This window comes from Scophthalmus maximus, chromosome 15 (genome assembly GCF_022379125.1).
Source record: "Scophthalmus maximus strain ysfricsl-2021 chromosome 15, ASM2237912v1, whole genome shotgun sequence".
NCBI classification, from domain to species: domain Eukaryota; kingdom Metazoa; phylum Chordata; class Actinopteri; order Pleuronectiformes; family Scophthalmidae; genus Scophthalmus; species Scophthalmus maximus.
Genome location: NC_061529.1, coordinates 2,264,309 through 2,290,357, shown reverse-complemented (window position 1 = coordinate 2,290,357; position 26,049 = coordinate 2,264,309). Strand labels below are relative to the sequence as shown.

General features: G+C 40.3%; 1 protein-coding gene and 1 long non-coding RNA gene across 2 annotated transcripts in view; one reads left to right on the top strand and one right to left on the bottom strand.

Moving 5' to 3' along the window:
* Window positions 1-26,049, bottom strand: part of LOC118285866 — a 35,909-nt gene that overhangs the window by 9,281 nt on the left and 579 nt on the right. The window contains exons 2-3 of the long non-coding RNA XR_004785280.2: window positions 10,529-10,619; window positions 9,147-9,278 (exon numbers count right to left, since the gene is read on the bottom strand). This is a non-coding gene — a long non-coding RNA (uncharacterized LOC118285866). The remainder of the gene's footprint in view (window positions 1-9,146; window positions 9,279-10,528; window positions 10,620-26,049) is intronic.
* On the top strand, window positions 1,661-25,958 carry LOC118285862 (neuroblast differentiation-associated protein AHNAK). The gene is made up of 7 exons (XM_035609762.2): window positions 1,661-2,011; window positions 9,637-9,686; window positions 10,544-10,654; window positions 11,301-11,414; window positions 11,508-11,661; window positions 11,793-11,953; window positions 12,044-25,958. The coding sequence occupies exons 1-7, from the start codon at window positions 1,954-1,956 to the stop codon at window positions 23,936-23,938; spliced, it is 12,543 nt and encodes a 4,180-aa protein (XP_035465655.2). The 5' UTR covers window positions 1,661-1,953; the 3' UTR covers window positions 23,939-25,958.

Sequence of the window (26,049 nt, the reverse complement as noted above, 5' to 3'; positions counted from 1 at the left end):
TGGAACGATCCTCTGCGTCGAATACCTCATTTTTTTGGGGGGGTTGATATTCATACATCACATTTTTCATTATCAATTCATCTGAAGATTATTAATGGATTTGGTCTATTGAATGTCCCAAAAAGGCGAAAAATCAGGATTCACAGTTCCACAGATCAGATCTTACTGATGCTTGAAGTTTACTCTGTGGAGAAATATAAAATCAGCAAAATCCTCACAAGGGAGAATATGGAACTAGTGTTTGCCAGAAAAACTGCACAAGATATTCATCTAATGATAAAAGATGATTAAAGTAACTCGTGTTATTCTCATTATTGATGAATGCGCAGATTATGTTCTCACTTGTTTCGTCACTTGTTTCAGGAGCGAATGAAAAACAGCCCATCGCCGAGATGACGTCATCAGAGTTGTTTTTCAAACATGAATTTTCCGGAAAATTGCGTTTGGACGTTGGGAACGAACAAAGCAACGTATGCTTTGTCACATGCAGCCCCCCCCCCGAAAAAAGACTTCAGTGCATGTCTCAAAAAAAAGTGTTCAAGTTAAAAAAAAATAATAATAATAAAATCCAATCAAGAAGTAATCACCCTGTCAACGGGGGGATATTTTTGTACATTCAAAAATCATTAATTTAGGGCTACAGCCAAAAAAATATGTTTATAATTATAAAAGTCAACTGATACTGATTAATCCTCCAGTATATTCAAAAAATGGCAGAAAGTATTAAAATATTCTCAAACCCACAATGATGTGAAACTGAAAAACCGGGAACCAGGAAATATCAGTGACATTTTGGTTTGACAAATGAGTAACTTTACCTCAATTCATGAGGATTAAATGATTAGAATATTTGTCGCCCTGTATTTTTTCAGTTCATTAACTAATTCAATAATTCTTTTACTGCTAATTCAGTTTTACTGCTCCATGGTTTTTTCTTTGAGTTCCAAAATTTTGCATCTATAATTTTTCCATCTGAACACAAACACGTGGTCACATGTTGTTAGTAGCATGTAGCTCATGTAGTTAATGAGCTTCAGTGTGGGACTGAACTGGAAACTCCCAAAGAAATGAAACAGGACTTGTTGATTCATCATCACAAAATTCAGTCAAGTAGCGACGATGCAACTAAAGATTATTCTCAACAATAATCCAGCTGCCGTTTGTTTTCTCTGTCAATCGTTTGGTCCCTGAAATAGCACAAATAATACGACACTAATATAATATTATAGTTTCCCAAAGTCCAAGGAGTCGTCGTCTTCTGTGTGCTATCCTGTTTACATTGAACATATTATCTTGTTCTTTTTAAGAATATTATATTTATATTTATAAATATATTTCTTTTAAGGTTATATTTATATATTTGCTTGTTTATATTGCATGTTTACTTATTTATGATGCTTCTTATTTTCACGATGCCCTTTGCTGCTGTAACACAGGAAACGTCCACGTTGTTGCATTAATAAAGGACCATCTTATCTTATCTCTCGTAATCTCATCACATCTTGTCTTATATCCGAGTCGAAGCTGGAAGCACACGACGTTTGTAATTTTTGCTAAAAAGAGGAAGAAGAAAAACAAGAGGAGGAGGAGGAGGAGGAGAACTGAGGGATGAGTGTTGGTGTGGTGGGTCGGGTGGGGGGGGGGGGGGACAGCTCCTCCCATAACGAAGTTACTGTGCTGCGCTGTAGGTCCATGTTTACGGGGCAGGCGAGGGAGTTTCCTTCACTCCGAGTGTGGACACGGCCGCAGCATCGAGCTCTCAACTCTCCTCTCTGGTTATTTCTCGCGACTCATCCCTGTAGCTGCGCTGTGACTGGCTAACCTGCACACACACACACACACACGGGCTGATCCAGGACGAGACCCGGGGGGGAGCAGCAGCAGCATCTGCCGCCACCACCACCGTCCCTCCCTCCGCCCGGCACCTCGACTACTTCTGCTGCCGCTGCCATCATGTGCGACTGCTTCCACCTGGCCTTCCCCAACTGGCACGCCGCCTCCTCAGGGACGGGTGGGCATCGCTCTATATTCCTCTCTCTGCTCTGTTTTTATTTCCTTCCCACCTCCTCCTTCTCCTCTGTCTCTACGACTTTGTCTGGTGCTGCTTTTTCCTCGAGCAATTCACTGGATCAGCAGCTGGGTTCAGTAGTGCGGTGGAGTGTGTGTGTGTGTGTGTGTTTGTGATGAAGCGAGACAGGGAAGCGAGTTTGAGGCTGTTGCTGGTGCTGATGCTGAGTGGTGCTGCCGGCCTGCAGTGAGCGCTGGGTGTGTCTGCAGAGCGCAGGGGAGTGTTTGACGATGTCATCATGGAGGAAGTCGGGCGGCGCTGCGCAGCTCCTCCTGTGTGTGTGTGTGTGTGTGTGTGTGTGTGTGTGTGTAGCAGAGGCTGGACTGTGGTTACTGTGGCAGAGCAGAAAACAGGATTGTAAAAGAAGATAAATTAGTGGGGTTAAAGATGAAAAGGGAACAAAAACAATTCCCCAAATTACCTTGGACAGCTGCAGGCTTCGTGGGAAAGTGGAGAGTCACCAACTGTAACCCTGCATCAGTTTTAGTGTCCAAACTACTTCAAGTTTAGGATGATGAAAGCTCTAAAACTTGAGCTTTGATACATGCAATATGAATTTTTCCCAATGAAAAATGCAGTTTCTTTTTAACATGCATGCGATGTAAATAACCCATACACGATCATGTGGGCGTAGAAACTGGACAGTTACTTTGTTTGTGCGAAAGTGATTACATTCCTCAAATTATATGGAAAAAAATGATTGTTATTGTTGAAGGTTTGTGAGAATGTTTGAGTTTGTTATTATCACGAAGGTTGCTTTTGCAGACGCCACTGCTTTTAAAACATTCGCTTGGAAATCGGACGATCTTTTTGGTGCGATTTATTCGTGCGTTTGCTTCCCGTGGATATTTTGCAGTGATGTGGATGAAAAATCAACGATGCTTTAAGATTGTCCTTTGGTGGAACATGGCAGGTGATTCGTTACATCATCCCATCATTTACACAACGTGACATTCCGATGATTTACAGTTATAGGTCAAGAGAAAGTGATATTGGAAATTACAATGTGCCCCATTTAACTTTTTTTTTTAATTCATAGTGTTCTATGTTATATCATAGACATCTTATAGTGTTGTGCTGATGTTGTTCTTTATTCATTTAGAAATGATAATGGCTGGAGATTAGGGGGGAAGCGTCGGGCACCACTCAAGGTCACAGGAAGCGAGTGAGCGAGCGAGAGAGAGAGAGAGAGAGAGATTGGCTTAGCGAGACAGACGGGGTTTGTTTGTCTGATCCGTTCTACAGTGGAGCCGAACGCAGACGATCCTGATCCATTTACGAACCATCAGCGTCAAAGTCGGACGAATCTCCGTCTTCAATCAATATCTCACCACTTTGAGGAGTTTCTATACGCGGCTGCTGTCACTCACACCACTTTCCTTCTTGGAGCCTCAGTCGGCAACTTCCTTCACAGTTATTTGTGATAATTTGGACGCCGTGGTTCTTGGATCTTGATTCAATCAAGAAAAATGGTCTCTATTTAAAAAGGGTCAATATGTCAGTTTGTTCTTCTATTGCTACGTAGCGGACGCACTTTCTGATAGCGAGTCGCTGTAGCGCTCAGTCTGCCCTCAAAGGTCGTATCATGACCTCTGACATGTAGACACAACGATGGCCGAGGCTCTTGGTGACCATCACCAGAATGAAATCACGTTTGACAGCAGAGAAAACTTACATAAAGAATCTTTATTGTTTTTCATTTTTAATCTATTTCCATCTAGATTTCAATTCTTGTCATTAGGGAAAAAAACCTCGGAAACATCTTGGAACCAGACTAAATACAGACTATTTTAATATAGCTAATTTTAACCTACTTGTCATCAACTTTACAAAATCATAAGTGAATTACATTTTAAAAAATCTGTTTCCAGACTATTAACACGGCTGTAAAACAGAGAAATGTAATTGTCAGCGAACAACTTGGGCAGCAATCAAGTTCAACAACTTCCTCTTGATAAAAGCAAATTAAAAACAAAAACCCAATATCATTTATCTGCCAGAGCTTATTAACCATTAACTCAACTACATAGTCACGTGTGAATCTGAGTCACTCCAGAAATGTGAAGCAAAACAAACACTAACTAGTGTTAGTCCAACCCACTCAGGTGTACGTGTGTGTGTGTGTGTGTGTGTGTGTGTGTGTGTGTAGGTGTGTGTGTGTGTGTGTGTGTGACCTGATATAATAAACTAGGTGTCGTGGGAATACGCAGCGGATTAACATGCAAAATTCCTGAGCTGTAATGAAACTCAGATTAACAGATTGAAAGCATGCGCTTTCGCAGTCTCATGTTTATATAATCTGTGCAGAAAATCTAATTCTGAGTTGTGTTTTTTTTTCTTTCCCCCCTTCCTTCTCTTAAAATCTCATTACAAAACTTGGATCCAAACACACAAACCGTCCTGTGAGAGGAGCTCGTGTCTGTGTTAAGGCACAGGGAGGAAAAAAAGAACAGGAATAATGAGCGGTGTTGCTTCACATTAGTTCAGTGAAGAGCGGAGCTTCGGGGAGACGTCCAGGTGCTTTTACATCGGCAGAAACAAACTGGGGCGGATACGGTGGTTACGTAAGAGACGAGCTGCGCACAGACGAGTCACGAGAAAATCTGCAATGTTTCTATGACAGTTTTTGTCCGACTGCACGAGGGGTTTACTGTCGTGACATTGTGTCAGTACAGAGGATTTCACGTTTCCACATAAGGAGACGGAAGACAATCGCAGCAGTCTCGTCAGCAGGGGCCCAGAGGAGCCGCACCCAAAAGTCCAGAGCTGCAGTTGCACCCAAATATGAATCACGTGCAGGATCAATGCACCACGGATCGTTTCGGCATCTTAATACGTCTGCAGAATACTGCCAAATGAGAGCGTTATGGCATCAGTTCTATCGAATCAAAGACAAGTCAAACAGCTAAACAGCCCCAGACAAGTGATTCAATTCTGATAATTTTAGTGGGCACAGCGAGGGTTGTTATCAAGGCCTCTTGCAAGCGCCCACATGACAAATATTTGAGAAAGGAGGTTCCGTACGAGCGCTGCCTGGACACTGGACATCCGCCTGAATGAGGCGGCAAATAAAAATGAAGTGCATCTTTCGGGGGCTTAAATCCTCCATTAAAGCTCAACGCAAACACCGACTCCATGATCCACTGGCGGCTCTGTGCAGGAGACGTGGCACATGACACTTTCTGGCCCCGAGAGACCAGGAGCTTCGGTTAATCCAATGAAGCTCCATAATTATGCTCAGCTCAATTCCCCTGAAGAGACACTGGGCCGTCAGTGGCTCCACTTCACTCCTCGACTAAATGTTCCAGTTGTCTCAAAACCAAAGAGGGAACTGGTCAAATAATTAGCCAATGAAGAGATGAGATGCAGCTTCAGTCCCACTTTCAAAACAAGCAGCGGGAAATTTTAAGAAAATTCCTCTGAGAGTCGAGGTAAATTCTAATGCGTTGGACCGAAGTTGTCGATAAGTGTCCAAGAGTCAGACTCCTTTCCTGTTTCTCGTAGCGCTAGAGAACGAGCTCCGGTCTGGTTCCTGCACCGGACTGTAAACCGGAGCGTTCCCACCAAATAAAAACTGGTTCTGAACCTGACAAGTTGGTTCAGACGTGGCACCAAACGAAGCTGGTTCTTCAGCCTGAACTGTGACGGCATTGGAGGCGTATCACTGTCAATGTGAGGCTTTCTTTTATCTTCATTTTCTTAACTGTAACACACCATCTTGCACGTAACATTCTTCCACTTCTTTTTATGGTCCATGCATAAGTGAAAAATGATCTTCAATAGCCGAATAAACGCTCCCAGGTGATCAATGCGCGCCGCTACAACGCAACAACTGTTTACTTCCAATTTAAATCCCTCCGTTTCTGTTCTCGTTTGATGATGATTTCACGATAGTTCCGCTCAAAACTGGAGGAAGCACAGGCCGGCTCCCTCGACAGCATTAAAGTTCAAAGCACCCTGAACGGATCCGGTTAAAGAACCAGTTCCCTGTTGGTGGAACAAGTACAGTAGAGCCCATCCTTGATCTCTTTGGGTTTCAATAACAAACAAATTGATTGACGCATAAAGTGATATATCCACAGTTCGTCACAGTCTCACGGAGCTGATTGGCAGAAAAATCATGGGACCGATTTGATAACTGATAAATAAATATAGTGAAGACATTTCCATCTTCTCCATTAGCTTTTCTTTGACATATTTTCTGATCTTTCATAGATGAAATGATTAATTGATGGGAAAAAAAATCTGAAATGATAATAATCATTACCTGAAGCCAGGGTGTATCACCTAAGTCCCTCATCTGGGGAACAAGATTATCCATCATGGGTGAAGTTATAAATATTAGTTAAAATTACGATCAAATATTCCAGTCCCGACCAAAGTGGGAGCCCGACCGCCAGGCTTACATCACCAAATCTAGAGCCACGTGATTGGGCGCTGCTAAATGATGATAAGTGATGTGTCACTATCATGGGTTCTTTAAGCTGCGTTCCATTATACCTCCGACTATAACCCCGAGCTCGGAATGACGTCACAACCGAACAACCTGAGTTGATTTCTTTCCAGTTGCACTTTTAGTTGGCAGTCTGAGAACAACGTACACGTTTCCGCTAGCCAGCTAGCCATTGCTAGCAAAACCAGTTCATAATAACGCATTACACGGCATTTCACGCATACTAACGCAGTAGTAAGACGTCCACAGACAGTAATTGGACAGTACTGTGTGTACGACAAATTTAATAAGACACAAATAAGACAGAAGTGCTAATAAACGGTCAAAACAACAGCTTTAACTTAGCGTTGATACACGGAGCAGCCATCTTGGATTTCAATGTCAGGGTTGGTGACGTTCCTCCGAGTTCAAATTTTGACTTCAAGTTGTAAATTCCGGGCTTGGAGGTTGGTAATTCCGAATTCCGAGGTGTAATGGAATGCACCATTATTCATGATTGGGTTACGGAGGCTCGAGCAGTTCAGGGAATATTTTTTTAAGTGTTTGGTGCTTTGGTTTATTAATGGGTTGTAACATTAAAATATTAATTTAATTTATTTAAATTAGGCCATTAAAGTCATTCAATACTTCACTTATTTACTTACTTATTGCTTCAATTACAGTCTGTGATTCATGTAATATTCCCTAAAACTGGAAATCGAGGGATTTTGTGAATTAAACAATTCAGATTATCTCATTACAAAAAACCTCTTAAAATTAGGATTTAAGGGGATGTAGGTATAAAGAGAGATCCCTGTAAATACATTGGTTATTTTCAGGAATGCGAGGGACAAAGAGTTCAGTCACTACGAGGACGTTTATAAAACACTTAATTCAGTTTGGGAGTGACACAAGTTCAGACAAGGTATGACTGCAATGGAAAAGTGACCCGCCTCCTGTGCACATCTGAGGCTGAGCAAATAACTTTCGCCACGTTTGTCAGTCGCAATCGCACCAGGAATATTAGAGGGTTATTTTGGACAAGGTGTTGTTAGCACCTCGCTCTATTTCCGAGAGTTAAACAAGCAGCGGCAGCAGGTAGGTGAGCGGTTTGCTTCCACAGAGTGAGCTCTGAACATTTCAATTCTGAGAGGTCTTCGTTAGTGGTGTGAAGGAGAAGGATGGTGATCAGTGTGTGACAGGGATGATAAGGTCAATGGTGTAGGCAGCTGTAAACACTTTGATTATCATGTTTACCACACGTCTAGACTGTGGTGTGGTTCGCACACAGCGTGTAAATATTCAAGTGTTCTCTGATATTATTTCTAATCTTCTATGCAGGTTGTTTTTTTTTTCTTTATCTCAGAGCTATGATATGATTTGAATTTTGAACGATCGACGTTGTGGCAGCGACACACCCTGATACAGTAGGAGGTTTTATACCATCAGTCTTTTGCCTTGACTAATGGACTTAGTCTGTTGGAGCTCTTCACATGACCCACATTATGGTCAGACAGTCGGTGGCGCTGGTTGGCTGAGAAACAATATGGTGCTACAGGAAAAATTAAGGGTTGTACATGATCCTCCAAATCCACAGTTCGGTTCAGACCTGTTCAGTTTATTCTAATTTGATTGGGGGGGGCTGTAAACTCACTTGGTCGTGATTGGACCGAAAAAGTCATGTGACACTTGCAGTTTAACAGCAGCTAAAGAAGATAGAGACGTTTCAATGTACTGAAACAAAATGCTGTCTTTCCTTTGTTACATTTGTTGAGAAAATCACTTCCACAAAATCCTCTAACACATATTGGCGGGCTAACCAAATTTTTTTACTTTCTTTTAAAGAAAGTCTTTAGCCTTGCTCTGATTTTTCTGACTATTGTAATCCCTTTAAATGCTTTTATTTTATTTAGTTTTTACCCTAATATTTTATATATTTAAATATTTTATAATATTCCATTTTGTATCTTGTAAAGCAGTTTGTAACTGGGTTTTGTGCTATATACATGAAGTCTATTATTATCATTATTTTGGACACATTGAGGATTCACCTGGAGACCGTAGGCAGAAAGTATTTTGAGCTTTTAATTTGATTAATCCATTGACTAACTGGACTGTTTTGTGACCATTCCATTATTGCTCAAGAATTCAAAAATCCTTCTCCTCCAGCTCTCTTGATGAAAACAAACATTAGAAATGTTGGGTGTCATTTCTATTTTATTTCATTGATTCGAATTTAGGAGTTTAGAGTTCAGTAAGATTTGAAAATACGGCAATCATGGTCTTATCAGCTCACCCACAATAGAAAAGGTTTAATCAGCTGCTCAGACACAAAAACATTTTATCTATCTATAATGGAAATATTTTGAATGTAAAGATAAAGATGGTTATAGTTCTGTCAAGCCCTATTCAAATAAAATATATCAACTCTAGAATTTGCTATTTTTGTTATCCAATTCTTCGACTGCTAAAAAATGAACAACATCATGACACAGTCGACCTCAAATCAAAATAAAAGGGGTAATTCAAAATGGAGTCATACCAAATAGAGGTTCGGCATAAAAGCAGGTAATAATACTAATGTGACTACCCAGATTCATTTTGGAGTCAGACTTTTCCTGTGGGTCGATACAGTGCAGCACTTACCATTCGGAGGAGGCAGCGGGTCCCTGGGGGTTTTATTGCCAGGAAGAACTCGGAATAGTCTCATCATCGGCTCCAGTGAGCCAGGAGTCAGGCAGGGTGGAAGTCTCAGCTTACTGCTCCCAAAATATAAACCTAAATAAAAAAACACTACTTTTTATACTAAGTAATTAAATAAATTATTATAAAATACAACAAAGTTATTATGCACTTAATCAGGTTAAGTTTGTGTCGACATAAGACTGATCTTTTGCCAGAGGCCTTTTTGAAATCATGCATTATTTATTTATAGTTACAGGAAGTCAACTTCAGCTGCTGGTAAAAATACCCAATGCAATTTTTCCCTTTAGTTGTGTGTGACGATGCAAAATATTTTTGAGATGAAGTTATAAACTTGTTCTGTTCTTCACTAAAATAACATTAAAATGAGCAGAGGTCAAGTCAGATGCTATTTGGTGTTTGGTTTTTGACTGTTTTCTGTTTTTGCGAACAGGACCTGGTCGAAGGCTGAGAGGACCGGAGCCCGGCACAGAGGACGATTCAGTGAGTGACTGAACGAGAAATTCAATTAAAACTCCAGTTTTAATTCTGTGTGTGTGTGTACAAAATAACTCAACGCATTGGACAGATGTTCACCAAAATTGGGGCCATAATTACTTTGGAGGGTATCTCCAGACGATTCATTTTTGGAGTTGATCTGTCTAAAGGTCACAGTCAACAAAAATATGGTCCGAAAAACACATTTTCCATGATATCTCTGCATAGAGAGGCAATCTAAAGCTGATATTGATCAGAAAATGATTCGCCATAAGTGACGTCATAAAGTCATCACAGTGACGTCAATCAATGAATCATCATTGATTCTCAATCATCATCATATGAAATAACGTTTTGTTGCAAATTAAGTTTCTCAAAGTTCTGTTTTCTTTCTGGCTTTTTCCCCCGCTAAAAATATATTTGCTAATGTGCTGTGAAAGACTGAAGAGACAAACTGAAATGAAAGTTCAAGGAATAAGCAAAGTTATAAAGATTCCTCCTCTGGCGACTACTTAATGTCTTTAACAATGGTAATGACAATACATATAATCGCTTCTGAGATATTTCACTCTGGTTCTCTCTGGTGTTGGACCAACAGACCGACCAGCATTGCCATCACCAAAAACCACACGACTGGTGTGAGATGTATTCACTGTGGTCCAGTTTTCTCCAAACCTCTGTTGTTCCTGCGTGAGTTTAATACTGTAACTGTCAGGTGGCCGAAGAAGACAAGATGGTGTTTACGCAGAAGAAAAAAATTATGAAAGATCCCTTTTCAAAGCGCCTTTTTTTAAATGATCACAAAAACTGTTTGGGGATTGGACCATGTGACTGTTGTGTTGACTGACCTCTTGTCCTCGCAGACATGTGACGGGCCATCTCACTTAACAGAGGAAGTGAGGCCACGCCCTCAAGGGTCGTCCCCCGTCGAGGAGTATCCTGAAACGGACAAATTCACAGACAGTGACAAAGAGGTACTGAGCACCAACACACCACTATGTTACAGCATAAAACAAGCTAAAACAATAAATCATAGACCCTGTTTACTTTGCAGTCATGTGACCGGGATGTGCAGTTAAAATAATTTAAAAATCCAGATCGAGGAATCAGGTTTATCGAGCAGAATCAAACTGGGTCATTCAACACCTTATTTGTGATTCAATGTTCTTTTTTGTTCAGGCTGTACATAAATGAAATTAGAGAATTAGAGCTCATTTATGCTCACACAGACCTGTGCGTGTCACCAAAGCATGAAGAGTCTCTTTAATCTGTTGACCAAGATGTGTAATCAAGTATTTAGTGATGCTTCTCTTGACTGCCACTCTACAAAATAAATGTATTTTGTATATATACAGTATCTCTCTGTTGGCTCTTTCCAAACCACAATCTCCTAAGAACCAACACAGCTTGTTGCTGTGCAAAACCTGGAGAGTGGAAACGGCATTTCCTTATTTTTTTAATGATAAATTGACCCATCAATTTAGTAATTTGTTCCCACAAATTATTGAATTCATTCCATCAGATGAAGAGTCATTGAATTATCAGCCTCCAACTATTTGTTCTTCTCCGCTTGACATCAGATCATCATCATCAGACTTATTTTTTCCGTTTTCCTTTTAGTGTGAAGCAGAGCATGACACACGCCACAAAAGTGGGAGTGGAAAGAAAACAAAAAAGTCTGGCCGTGGGTCCATGTTCGATAAGCGCTCGACTCCAAAGATGAGTAAACTGAAGGTGAGATATTCCCACCTCCCCGTATCTGTGCAGCAGAGAATAACAACGCTAAAGGTAAAAATGATTATCCTTTCTATTTTCATGTGTTGGCAGGAAGTTCCCAGCCCCGAGTCTGAGGTGATAGTGAAAACAGCCAACGATGGATGTGCAGAGGGTCTCATTTATGGTGGAGGGGGGAAAGAGGGCATCTTCATTAAGGAAGTGGTACCAGAGTCACCGGCCTCAAAAAGTCTGAAACTGAAAGAAGGTCAACTTTCACTTTCACAGGCATTTGAAAAAGAGAAACTACAATATGCTTACAGTGATTTTGTTGTACACATTTGACGGAGAGCTTTCTCATGTAAGTGTTTCTGAAATGTTTATCTCTTATTTACGCAGGTGATCAGATTCTGAGCGCCACGGTGTATTTTGACAACGTGTCATATGAGGATGCCATTACGATTTTGGAGCATGCTCAGGCTTACAATATGAGACTCTGCTTGAAACGCAAACCAGACATCACTGAGACTGAACCAGCCATGGACTCCGACGTTATCCCTGTAACTATTTTCAAGTTTTCTGCTCAAACTTTTTGTGATAGCTAGTCTTCGGGCTTACACTGACATTTGCACATTTCTGTTGGTCAACAGGAGGAAGACCTTGGTGCTCCAGAGATGAGGGAACAAGGAAAAACCAAAAGGCGTGGGGATGCTCGCATTTCATGGCCAAAGTTTCCCTCCTTTGGAAAGGGCCGGAAGTCCCACTTCACAAGGTCTCACAGTTCCTCTGAGGCTGATGAGCAGAGAAAGCTGGAGCTTAGCCCCACAACAAGTGACACAGAGTCACCTATAAAAACTCAAGATGCTCTCAAAGGCAAGAAGAGGCACAAAATGAAGCTTTCTGCTCTGAAAAAGAGAGGCCGCGTAAGTTCATCTGAAGACCAGGAGACAGACGCACCAACAATCGGGCAGATCAGTGGCGACATTTACCAGACAGCATCAGACATGCTTTCCCCTGATGAATGCTTTGAAAGCCTCTCAGGAAAAGCACCTGAAGTCTATGTATCGAAGAATCTGAAGGTAGTGGAAGAAATAAGACTTGAGCAAAATGATCCAAAAAAGACTGTTCAACACAAGGTGGAACTGATCAGTATAGACAGCACTTTGAAAACAGCAGATCTAACTATGGCTCTGGCAGATCAAGAAAGCCCCTCTGGTATCAAGTCCCCCGATGAGAAGAAAAAGAAGAAAGACAGGTCTGAAATAAAAGTGAAAATTTTGGGGAAGGATAAATCACACAAGAAAGATACAAAAGCAAAAGCCTCACCAAAAAGGCTAAAAACCCTAGGGGCAAGTACAGAAGTAGCAGATCAGCCTGCAAATGAAAAATCAGATGTCATTCCAAAGGTTGAATTTGATTTTTCTGATGTCACATTTATGCGAAGATCTCCACAGAAAGGTGAAGAACAAGCAAAGAAAGACAAGGACATAAAACAAAAACAGGAAGCAAAGACAGGTCCGACATTCAAACTGCCTAAAATTGGCTTGAGTGACATTTCAACTGAGGAAACTATACAAAAACTAAATGTTGAAGAATGCCCAAATACAATTGAGAAGCTTAACAGTGCAGTGAAAGAGGATCCATATGACAGACTGTCAAAAAGCAGTCATTCCAGAACCCAACTTCCCAAACGTGAAGACATTGAGATTCCAGGTATGGAGGACATGTCTGTGAGGACCAGAGCCAAAGGAATTAAAGAGCCCAAAGTGGTTCTAACAGGACAATATGAAGAATTTCAAACCGAAACTGTGCAACTGTTAATTGATGTGGACAGTGTGAAAGAGGCAGTTTCAAAATTGCCTGGATTTAAGCTGCCAAAGGTTGACACATGTGGAATGCCTATTCCTGAAGAAATTACTGTGATAGATGCAAATGCACAAAGAATATCAGTGAAAACACCTACAAAAGTTGCAGATACCAAAACAAAACATGAGGCGCACCTTACTAAATTTGACATAACTGCCTCTTCCGAAATCACCAAGACTACTGTCAAACTACCAAAGATTGCAACTGCTAATTTAACCTCTGAGGGGCTTTTAATTGAGACCAAGGTTGTTAAAGAAATGGAGAAAGTGGACAAAACCAAGCTAAAACAAAGTGACATAGAGTTCTATAAACGAGAGGATATTACAATTCCAGGCAAAGAAAGTCCAAAAAAAGACATTGTATTTAAATTGCCAAAACAAAACATCTTTGAGGAACAAGGCGATTCAATATTCGGAGAAAGGACTATATTGCTCCAAGAAGTAACAACACCAGAAACTGAAACAAGAAAAGGCAAGGGGCAGATTGGAGGAGTCACATTGGATGTCAAAATACCAGAAATCGATTCCATTGAGTTTATTGATTCAGTAAATGGTTCCCCAGCCAAAAAGGGTGGTGGCGTTAGTCTCACAGGTTTTGGTGTTAATCTTAATGCTACAAAGCCAAAGGTTGACATCTCCTTTCCACAGACCGAAAGTGAAGTAAAAGATGTTGGAGCTGAGGAGCATACAATCAAACTGGCCAAATTTGGAGCAGTTAGAATAAATGTGCCTGATGTAGACAAGGACATAAACACTGATGGATCAGAGGTAAAAATAATCCAGGGAGAGGGGGAGGAGTGCAAGTTTAAGATACCAAATCTTGGCATATCCATACCAAAGTTGAAAGGATCTAAAACTGATTCAGGCCTTTCAAAGAAGGATGCAACTGCAACACTACCAGAAGTTCAAGCTGGGGTCAAACTCTCAGAAGCCCCTGAGGTTGATGTTACCCTTGGAAGCATAGATGTTTCTATTCCAGAGCAAAAGGTAGAAGTTGAAAAACCTAGCTTGGAAATCAAACCTCTGCAGATGGAAGTTGATATTGATGGACAAGGAAGCAAATTGAAGATGCCAAAGTTTGGAATCAAAATGCCAAGAATGAAAGGACCGGAATTTGATTTAAGTTTGTCAAAGAAAGACGTAGACGTCACACTACCAGAAGCTAAAGCTGGGGTCAAACTTCCAGACGCCCCTAAGGTTGATGTTACCCTTGGAAGCATAGATGTCTCTATTCCAGAGCAAAGGGTGGAAGTTGAAAAACCGGAGTTGGAAATCAAACCTCTGCAGACTGAAGTTGAAATTGAAGGACAAGGAAGCAGATTCAAAATGCCAAAGTTTGGAATTAAAATGCCAAAAATGAAAGGACCTGAATTTGAGTTACGTTTGTCAAAGGAAGACGTAGATGTCACATTACCAGAAGCTAAAGCTGGGGTCAAACTCCCAGGAGCCCCTGAGGTTGACGCTACTCTTGGAAGCATAGATGTCTCTATTCCAGAGCAAAAGGTGGAAGTTGAAAAACCTGAGTTGGAAATGAAACCGCTGCAGACTGAAGTTGAATTTGATGGACAAGGAAGCAGATTCAAAATGCCAAAGTTTGGAATTAAAATGCCAAAAATAAAAGGACCTGAATTTGATTTAAGTTCATCAAAGAAAGACATAGACGTTACACTACCAAAAGCTAAAGCTGGGGTCAAACTTCCAGAAGCCCCTAAGGTTGATGTTACCCTTGGAAGCATAGATGTTTCTATTCAAGAGCAAAAGGTGGAAGTTGAAAAACCTGAGTTGGAAATGAAACCGCTGCAGACTGAAGTTGAATTTGAAGGACAAGGAAGCAGATTCAAAATGCCAAAGTTTGGAATTAAAATGCCAAAAATAAAAGGACCTGAATTTGATTTAAGTTCGTCAAAGAAAGACGTAGACGTCACACTACCAGAAGCTAAAGCTGGGGTCAAACTTCCAGAAACCGCTAAGGTTGATGTTACCCTTGGAAGCATAGATGTTTCTATTCCAGAGCAAAAGGTGGAAGTTGAAAAACCGGAGTTGGAAATCAAACCTCTGCAGACTGAAGTTGAATTTGATGGACATGGAAGCAGATTCAAAATGCCAAAGTTTGGAATTAAAATGCCAAAAATAAAAGGACCTGAATTTGATTTAAGTTCATCAAAGAGAGACGTAGACATCACACTACCAGAAGCTAAAGCTGGGGTCAAACTTCCAGACGCCCCTAAGGTTGATGTTACCCTTGGAAGCATAGATGTCTCTATTCCAGAGCAAAGGGTGGAAGTTGAAAAACCGGAGTTGGAAATCAAACCTCTGCAGACTGAAGTTGAATTTGAAGGACAAGGAAGCAGATTCAAAATGCCAAAGTTTGGAATTAAAATGCCAAAAATGAAAGGACCTGAATTTGAGTTAAGTTTGTCAAAGAAAGACGTAGATGTCACACTGCCAGAAGCTAAAGCTGGGGTCAAACTTCCAGAAACCGCTAAGGTTGATGTTACCCTTGGAAGCATAGATGTCTCTATTCCAGAGCAAAGGGTGGAAGTTGAAAAAACGGAGTTGGAAATCAAACCTCTGCAGACTGAAGTTGAATTTGAAGGACAAGGAAGCAGATTCAAAATGCCAAAGTTTGGAATTAAAATGCCAAAAATAAAAGGACCTGAATTTGATTTAAGTTTGTCAAAGAAAGACGTAGACGTCACACTACCAGAAGCTAAAGCTGGGGTCAAACTTCCAGAAACCGCTAAGGTTGATGTTACCCTTGGAAGCATAGATGTTTCTATTCCAGAGCAAAAGGTGGAAGTTGAAAAACCGGAGTTGGAAATCAAACCTCTGCAGACTGAAGTTGAATTTGATGGACATGGAAGCAGATTCAAAATGCCAAAGTTTGGAATTAAAATGCCAAAAATAAAAGGACCTGAATTTGATTTACGTTCATCAAAGAGAGACGTAGACATCACACTACCAGAAGCTAAAGCTGGGGTCAAACTTCCAGACGCCCCTAAGGTTGATGTTACCCTTGGAAGCATAGATGTCTCTATTCCAGAGCAAAGGGTGGAAGTTGAAAAACCGGAGTTGGAAATCAAACCTCTGCAGACTGAAGTTGAATTTGAAGGACAAGGAAGCAGATTCAAAATGCCAAAGTTTGGAATTAAAATGCCAAAAATGAAAGGACCTGAATTTGAGTTAAGTTTGTCAAAGAAAGACGTAGATGTCACACTACCAGAAGCTAAAGCTGGGGTAAAACTCCCAGAAGCCCCTAATGTTGACGCTACTTTTGGAAGCATTGATGTTGACTTTCCAGTGCAAAAGATGGAGGTCAATAAGCCTGAATTGCAAATCAAACCTCTGCAGACTGAAGGTGAACATGACGGACAAGGAAGCAAGTTTAAAATGCCAGAGTTGGGAATCACGATGCCGAAAGTAAGAGGACCTGAAATTGATTTGAGCTTATCAAAGAAAGATATACATGCCACACTGCCTAAAGCTGAAGCACAAGTCAAGCTTCCTGTTATGGAACATAGAGAATCTGGTATTAAAGTAGAGGTCAAAGCTCCAGAGATTGCAGTTCACCAACAGGATGTTGAAGGATCACCATTGAAATTTAAGATGCCAACATTCAAACTACCAAAATTTGGAGTTGGTACTCCAAACATCTCGGTAGAAGGACCTGATATGGACAAAGATGTAAAAATCGATGGAGCTGACATTAAAATGCCCAAAGATGGGGCGACTATTAACATAACAGCACCCAGCGTTGAGGGTCCTTCAATAGATTTGAAATCCATGGGAACTGAAAAAGATGACAAAGGAAGCAAATTCAAAATGCCCCATCTTGGGATCTCTATGCCAAAGGGGAAAGGACATACATTTGATTTAAGCCGGTCTAAGAAAGATGAAGATGTAACATTTCCAGAGGCTAAAGCTGAAGTCAAACTTCCAGAAGCACCTAAAATAGCTGTGGAGATGAAATCACCAGTGTGTGAGGTAGAAATAGATAGAAAAGGTGAAGAGTTTAACATGCCAAAGTTTGGAATGTCGATGCCAAAGGTAAAAGGACCTGAATTTCATCTAGGCTTCTCAAAGAAAGATGTGAATGTCACACTGCCAGAAGCTAAAGCCGACGTCAACCTCCCTGATGTTGAACTACAAGAACCTTCAGCTAAAGTAGAAATTAAAGCTCCTGCGATTAAAGTTGCAGCTAAAGATACAGGTGGATCACCTTCAAAATTTAAAATGCCAAGTTTTAGTTTCTCAAAGCCCAAAGTCAAAGGGCCTGTTATAGATTTAAGCTTATCAAAGAAAGACACAGATATCACATTACAAGACACTAACACTGAGGTCAAACTTCCTGAAGTCGCTAAAATTGATGTTAGTCTTGGAAAAGCCGAAGTGTTGATTCCAGAGGCCAAAGTGGAAGTTAAAAAACCTGAAGTGCAAATCAAACCTCAGCAGACTGATGTTGAACTGGAAGGACAAGGAGGAAAGTTCAAAATGCCAAAGTTTGGCATCACAATGCCAAAAGTAAAAGGGCCTGACTTTGATTTAAGCTTCTCAAAGAAAGATGTAGATGTGACACTACCCAAGGCCAAAGCTGAGGTTGAAACCCCAGACACTCCTAAGATCACTGTGGATGTTAAACCATTGGAGTGTGAAGCAGAAATTGATGGGCAAGGAAGCAAGTTTAACATGCCAAAGTTTGGAATATCTATGCCAAAAGTGCAAGGGCCCAAAATTGATTTAAGCGTATCCAAAAAAGATGTAGATGTTAAATTACCAGAGGCTAAGGCTGATCTTGAACTCAAAGCCCCAGAAATTGATGTTAATCTTGGAAAAGCAGAAGTTTCAATTCCAGAAGCAAAGATGGAGGTTGAAAAACCTGAACTGGAAATAAAACCCCTAGAGACTGAAGGTGAACTTGATGGACAAGGAAATAAGTTTAAAATGCCTAAGTTTGGAATATCAATGCCAAAAGTAAAAGGACCAGAAATTGATTTCAGCATATCAAAGAAGGATGTAGACATCAGTCTACCAGAAGCCAAAACAGAAATCAATCTCCCTGATGTTGAACTAAAAGAACCTTCTGCTAAAGTGGAAGTTAAAGCTCCTGAGATTGAAGCTCAGTTAGGCAGCATGAAAGGATCACCATCAAAATTTAAAATGCCTACATTTAAATTCCCCAAATTTGGAGTTGCTGCTCCAAATGTCAGCGCTGAAATACCCGATACAAACAAAGAAATCAAAATTGACGGAGCTCACATGAACATATCTGCACCACATACAGATATTGATGTTCCGGAGGTTAAAGGAGAGGTCTACCTGCCAGAGGCTGAAGTCAAGGAACCATTAAGTGACGTGGAGGTAGATGCAAAAATTAAAAAGTCAAGGTTTTCAATGCCCAAGTTTTCCTTTTCAAAACCAAGTGTTAAGGCCCCAGAAGTTGATCTCAGTGTTCAGGATGTGAATGTTGCACTTCCAGAAGGAAAGGTGGAAGTGAAAATAGGGGAAGTGGATATGAAATCACCAGAGCATGAAGCAGAAGTTGACGGGCAAGGAAGCAAGTTCAAAATGCCAAAGTTTGGCATCTCAATGCCAAAGGTTACAGGGCCTGACATAGATTTAAGTTTATCCAAAAAAGATGTAGATGTGACAATACCAGAAGCCAAAGCTCAAGTCAAACTCCCTGATGTCGATTTGAAAGGACCCTCTGCTGAAGTGGAAATCCAACATCCTGAGATGAAAGTTGTGACAAAAGACAAAGACGGATCACCGTCAAAATATAAAATGCCGACATTCAAATTACCGAAATTTGGAGTAGGCACTCCAAGTTCCACCATAGAAGTACGCGATATGGAGAAAGATGTCAAAATCAATGACGTTGACATTAATATTCCTGAAGAGGTTCTGGCAGTTCACATTGTAGCACCCAGTATTGACACTGAAGGCAAATCAATAGATTTGAAAACTACAACGACTGAAGATGAAGAAAAAGGAAGCAAGTTTAAACTGCCAAAGTTTGGCATCTCAATGCCAAAGGTTACAGGGCCTGACATAGATTTAAGTTTATCCAAAAAAGATGTAGATGTGACAATACCAGAAGCCAAAGCTGAAGTCAAACTCCCTGATGTCGATTTGAAAGGACCCTCTGCTGAAGTGGAAATCAAACATCCTGAGATGAAAGTTGTGACAAAAGACAAAGAAGGATCACCGTCAAAATATAAAATGCCGACATTCAAATTTCCAAAATTTGGAGTAGGCACTCCAAGTTCCACCATAGAAGTACCTGATATAGACAAAGATGTAAAAATCAATGACGTTGACATTAATATTCCTGAAGAGGTTCTGGCAGTTAACATTGTAGCACCCAGTATTGACACTGAAGGCAAATCAATAGATTTGAAAACTACAACAACCGGAGATGAAGAAAAAGGAAGCAAGTTTAAACTGCCAAAGTTTGGCATCTCAATGCCAAAGGTTACAGGGCCTGACATAGATTTAAGTTTATCCAAAAAAGATGTAGATGTGACAATACCAGAAGCCAAAGCTGAAGTCAAACTCCCTGATGTCGATTTGAAAGGACCCTCTGCTGAAGTGGAAATCAAACATCCTGAGATGAAAGTTGTGACAAAAGACAAAGAAGGATCACCGTCAAAATATAAAATGCCGACATTCAAATTTCCAAAATTTGGAGTAGGCACTCCAAGTTCCACCATAGAAGTACCTGATATAGACAAAGAAGTCAAAATCCATGACGTTGACATTAATATTCCTGAAGAGGTTCTGGCAGTTAACATTGTAGCACCCACTATTGACACTGAAGGCAAATCAATAGATTTGAAAACTACAACAACTGGAGATGAAGAAAAAGGAAGCAAGTTTAAACTGCCAAAGTTTGGCATCTCAATGCCAAAGGTTACAGGGCCTGACATTGATTTAAGTTTATCCAAAAAAGATGTAGATGTGACAATACCAGGAGTCAAAGCTGAAGTCAAACTCCCTGATGTTGATCTGAAAGAACCCTCTGCTGAAGTGGAAATCAAACCTCCCGAGATCAAAGTTGTGACAAAGGACAAAGAAGGATCACCGTCAAAATTTAAAATGCCGACATTTAAATTTCCAAAATTTGGAGTAGGCACTCCAAGTTCCACCATAGAAGTACCCGATATGGACAAAGATTTAAAAATCAATGATGCTGACATTAATATTCCCGAAGAGGTTCTGGCAGTTCACATTGTAGCACCCAGTATTGACACTGAAGGCAAATCAATGGATTTGAAAACTACAACAACTGGACATGAAGAAAAAGGAAGCAAGTTTAACCTGCCAAGTCTCAGTTTTGTGCCTCAAGGCCCTGACATTGATTCAAGCTTATCAAAGACAGCGGTAGATGTGACAATACCAGAAGCCAAAGCTGATGTTCAGCTCCCTGATGTTGAACTAAAAGGACCATTAGCCAAAGTGGAAATTAAAGCTCCGGGAATTGAAGTTCACACGAGTAACGTCGAAGGATCTCCATCAAAGTTTAAAATGCCAACATTCAAATTGCCCAAATTTGGAGCTGCTACTCCCCAGGTCAGTGTGGAAGTGCCTGATGTGGACAAAGATATTAAAGTGGATGGGTCTGATTTGAAATTACCCAAAGCAAAAGTTGAAGTCACACGTCCTGATGTAGAAATCAAAGAGCCTGTGGGTTCAATATCAGTATCGCAGGCATCAATTGCAGAGGGTGATGCCAAGTTGAAAAAGCCAAGGTTTTCATTACCCAAATTTTCATTTTCAAAGCAAAGTACAAAAGAGCTTGAATTTGATGTCAGTGTTCCAGAAGTTGATGTTTCTCTTCCAAAAGGAAATGTGGAAGTTATACCATCGGAAGTGGAGCTTAAGGCACCAGAAGGTGATGTAGAAGTAGATGGGCTGGAAAGTAAGTTCAAAATGCCAAAGTTTGGCATCACAATGCCAAAAGTAAAAGGACCCGATGTTGATTTAAGTTTCTCCAAGAAAGATGTAAATGTTACACAAACCAAGGCTGAAGTTGAGGTTGATATCCCAGAAGGTCCTAAAATTGATGTGGATGTGAAACGATTGGAGTCTGAAGCAGAAATTGATGGGCAAGGAGGCAAGTTTAAAATGCCAAAGTTTGGAATCTCAATGCCAAAAGTTAAAGGTCCTGAAATTGATTTGAGCTTATCAAAGAAAGATTTAGATGTCACACTCCCAGAAGCCAAAGCTGAGGTTCAGCTTACAGATGTTGAAATAAAACAACCCTCTGGAAAAGTGGACGCTAAGGCTCCTGAGATTAAAGGTCAAACAAGTATTGTCGAAGGATCACCATCAAAACTGAAGATGCCAACATTCACGTTACCCAAATTTGGAGCTGCCACTCCAAAGGTCAGTGTGCAAGTGCCTGATGTGGACAAAGACATCCAAATTGATGGTGCAAAGATGGAGGTAACTAAAGAGGGAGCTATAGTGAATGTTACAGCACCCAGCATTGATGCCGAAGGCCTATCTGTAGATGTGAAACCAAAAGAAAGTGAACTTGAAGGATCAGAGAGCAGGTTTAAAATGCCCAAATTTGGAATCTCAATGCCAAAAGTAAAAGGGCCTGAAATAGATTTGAGCTTATCAAAGAAAGATGGAGATGTCACATTACCAGAGGCTAAAACTGAGGTCAAACTGCCTAGTTTTGAAGTTAAAGAACCCAAAGGTGACATACTAGTGCCAGATGCACCTACAGTTGAGACTGAAGCCAAGTTGAAACGACCAAACTGGACATTTCCAAAATTTTCATTTTCAAGAACAAGTGGCAAAGCCCATGATGGAGATATGAACCTTGAAACACCAAAAGCTGATGTTACATCACCAGAGGTGAAAGCAGAAATGTCTCTACCAGATGTTGAAGTCAAAGGACCTTCAGGCATTATTTCAATGGAAGAGCAACCTGCTGAAGAACTTGATGGAAACTTGAAAAAAAGTAAATTTTCATTACCCAAATTTTCTTTTTCAAAGTCAAGTGTTAACATACCCGAAGTCAGTGCTGAGCTTCCACAAGTTGATGTTTTTCTTCCAGAAGGGGAATTAAGAGTCAGACAACCTGTAATGGAAATCAAAGCTCCTGAGCTTGAAGCTGAACATGATGTACAAGGAAGCAAGTTTAAATTACCAAAGTTTGGCATTTCACTGCCAAAATCGGAAGGACCTGAAGTTGATTTAAATGCATCACAGAAGGGTGTAGATGTCACGATTCCTCATAGAGCAGAGGTCAAACTCCCTGAAGCTGATGTCAAGGAATCTCCAGCTAGTGTGGAGACTGAAGCAAAGTTGAAAGATGTTGGAGGGTCGCCATCAAAATTCAAAATGCCTACCCTGAAAATGCCGAAGTTTGGAGGTGCTTCCTATGACGTCACTGTAGAAGCAACTGGTCCAGACAAAGCTGAAAATTATGGAGCTAAACTTGAAGAGGATGTTACTGTTAAAATCAAAGGTCCAAGTATTGATATTAAAACTGATATGCCCAAAGCAGTAATGTCCGATTCTGAAAAGCCAAAGACTGAGACTGACAGTGTGGGCCAGGGATCTCCAAGTAGATTCAAACTGCCATTATTTAAAATGCCGAATCTGGGTTTCTCAAAATCCAAACCTGAAGATGAATGTGTCCCTGCTGACAATGAAGGCAAAGACAATCAGCTGGTAACAGAAGAAGAGAGTAAATCTCCAAAGTTGACTTTGACATCGTTTGGTGAGATCCTGAATAACTTTGATGTTGAATTTGATGTTTCAAAAACAGACGACGGCGAACAAAATCTTAAAGCCATAAAGGAAGTCGATGAAACAAGTGAACCCGGTGGAAAGCAGTTAGAGGAAAAGGAAACACAAAGTAATACCAAGCAAGATACTACTAAAAGTCCTGAGAAGACAAGTTGGTTTAAATTCCCCAAGTTCGGACTGTCCTCCCCATCAGAACCTGCCAAGATTTCTGAAAAAGATGAGCACAAGGATGAAAAGACCCCGGTAGATGAAACAGGGACTGAGGAAATGAGCCCAACCAGTTCTATCCAGTCATCAGATGCCTTCGCCGACGTTAGCTCTACAATGACAAGTGAGTATTTTTGTCCGTCTGCATCTTCTCCGACCAAGGTCACTGCCAAATACTCTGATCCAAGTGCAGCCACAGAGATTGAAGAGACACACACTAACATCATCACGTCCACTACGAGGACAGCACTGATCTCGGTTGAGCCAAACATGCCTGAGAAAATCACCATTCTGTCATCTGGAGTTTCATCTTCATCAGAAGACACGCTCAAACTGGAATCTGGAAAAATACACGTCATCACTACGAATATACAAGCAACCCCAGAAGCTCAGCATGCCAAGCTACTGACTGCTGTTCAAGTCCAATCGTCTGAAGGCCTTCCCCTACAATCAGAGGATAGAGAAGCCGCATCATGGACTGTGGAAGATTCCCAAAGTGGCAAGAGAAGGGTCTTTGAGAGGCACTTTGTTCGGGAAACATCAAGCGAAAGAAGCGAGAGCAAGGAAACAATTGTCATAACTAAACAAATTACACATATATTTGACTCATCTGAGCCCATCTCCGGTGATACAGCGTCATCCATACAACGACTGAAAGACTCTATGCACTCTGAGAAAATGAGGTTCTTTGACGGAGCGGAGAAGTGAAACAACTCGATGTAAATTATATCTAAAGTTACAACGCAATCCCTTGCTCGTTGGTCATTGTCATGTCATTGAAAGTGAGAGAGTAAGGACTAAGAAAACATGTTGACAACTGGACAAGGTAGCTCACGTTTAACTCAGTCTTCATGTGCTAACTTCAATCTCTGGTTGCATGTTATTGACCTACAAAGAGATTGATTAATTCAAGTCACACCGACAATGAGATCAAGTTGTTAATAATTACTGCAAATTACGACAGGGCTTCACCAATGTGTTTGTCCTCCAACTCATACGAGGAACTCTGTCGTTTTCTTAAAATTGCACCTCTACCGGTGACAGGCGCTACTTCACAAATACTTTTTTTTGCCTCACAGCATCGTGGGCATTAAACGAATGGTTAATGAGCTTGTAAATGTGAGGGTGATGGGTAGGTTTAGGGTGACATGGCAGGTCGGTGGACTTTCGAACGACCACATGTCGCTATACGCCGTTTCAAAAACGACAACGTTCGTCGTATGAGCTGGAGGACAGGCTCGTTTGCTCATGGTGTACAACTAAACCAAGCCATGTCTTTTATTTATCAGAACTACCATAGTTTTTAATGTACAATTTTGATCCAAGCTACATGTGCTCTTACTAATAAGATGACAGCTCTCAGTGCTTCAATTCAAAGGTGGTTGCCGCAAAAATCGATCAATGTTACCGACATTCCACAATAATTTTTAACAATGACTTCAGCGTTGACAATAGAGAATAATACATTGAAAACACCAGTGCAGTATTTGTTAAAAAAAGGAATGTGTACATGTATCACCATATATATTCTTGTTGCTGTAGCTAAAATGTAAAAGAAACAATAGCAATGCAAAGATGAAATCAAATACTTAATGCTCAGCCACAGCAAGTGAACTGCTGCAAATATATTTTTACTAATACTTTGCTACTTAGAACCTAATTTGCTACAATACAATTATTTTACCATGATTTCCTATCTCTGGGTAAAGTAGGAGTATAAAACTGGCTGTGTAAATAGCTTTTAATGAACTCTGGAGTTTTTTTTGATCACTGCTCCTGTTTGTATTGTAAACGGCTTTAACTCAATGTGTTTGCAGAGTTATAAACAGTAAATAAATATTATAATGAGAAAAAAATGTGTCTGAATCTGATGATGACAGATCTGTTTTAGATGGTCTTAATGCTTATTGGTTGGTAGTGTTGTTCTTTTTCTTCCTGTTTAGTCCGCTTCATTTGTATCTTTGGAAATAGATAAAATTATGTGAATTTTGTTCACATTTTTAAATACATACACATGGTTTAGTGCTATCAAATGTGGTCAAAGTGGGCTGAATATCGTCTTGCCAGACGTAACTGTATTACAGAGACATGTTGTTGTTCAACGTAATATCCATCACTGACATAGGAAGCATTAATACACATGTATTTGTACACTAGAGGGAGACACAGTCCACAAGTGCTGTATATCTGTAACATCACTGTGTTCTTGGATTGAAATAAACAGTTAGAAAATATGAATTATCTGCATGTCACACAGTGAAACATGGCTTTGCTGGCTTGATGACAAAAATGACTATATTTACATATATGCAGTGGTATAACATAATTAAATATATTTCTTTCAATACCGGTACAGGTTATCAGGTAATTGTACTTTGAGTATTTGCCTTTGTACTTCAACTCCGCTACATTTCAGTGGTAAATGCACTGTGCAACAGTAGCCTATACATTTGCATTATAGATTTTATGTACAAAATATATTACAAGATTAAAAACTAATGCTTTGTCAAACACTCAACTATGAAACAGCAGGTAAACCAGAATTTTACTGAGGAATGAATGCGTATAATGATGTTTGTTTTGAATATCCCATTTATCTTGTTGTGGTAAGGTTAAGGTTTGCAGAGTTAACTGTAAAGTAATGGGTCTGAATTTGACAAACCCTGATGGTAATTCAATTTCTTTACATTTTAATGTTTCTTGTGATTTAAGGAAGAAGCTTTTTATTGGTCTATTCTTGCTTTATTAGGCCAAAAACTGAAAGTGTATCCAATAAACGTTCCATCTAAAAAAATATCATAACATAATTACATTGCATT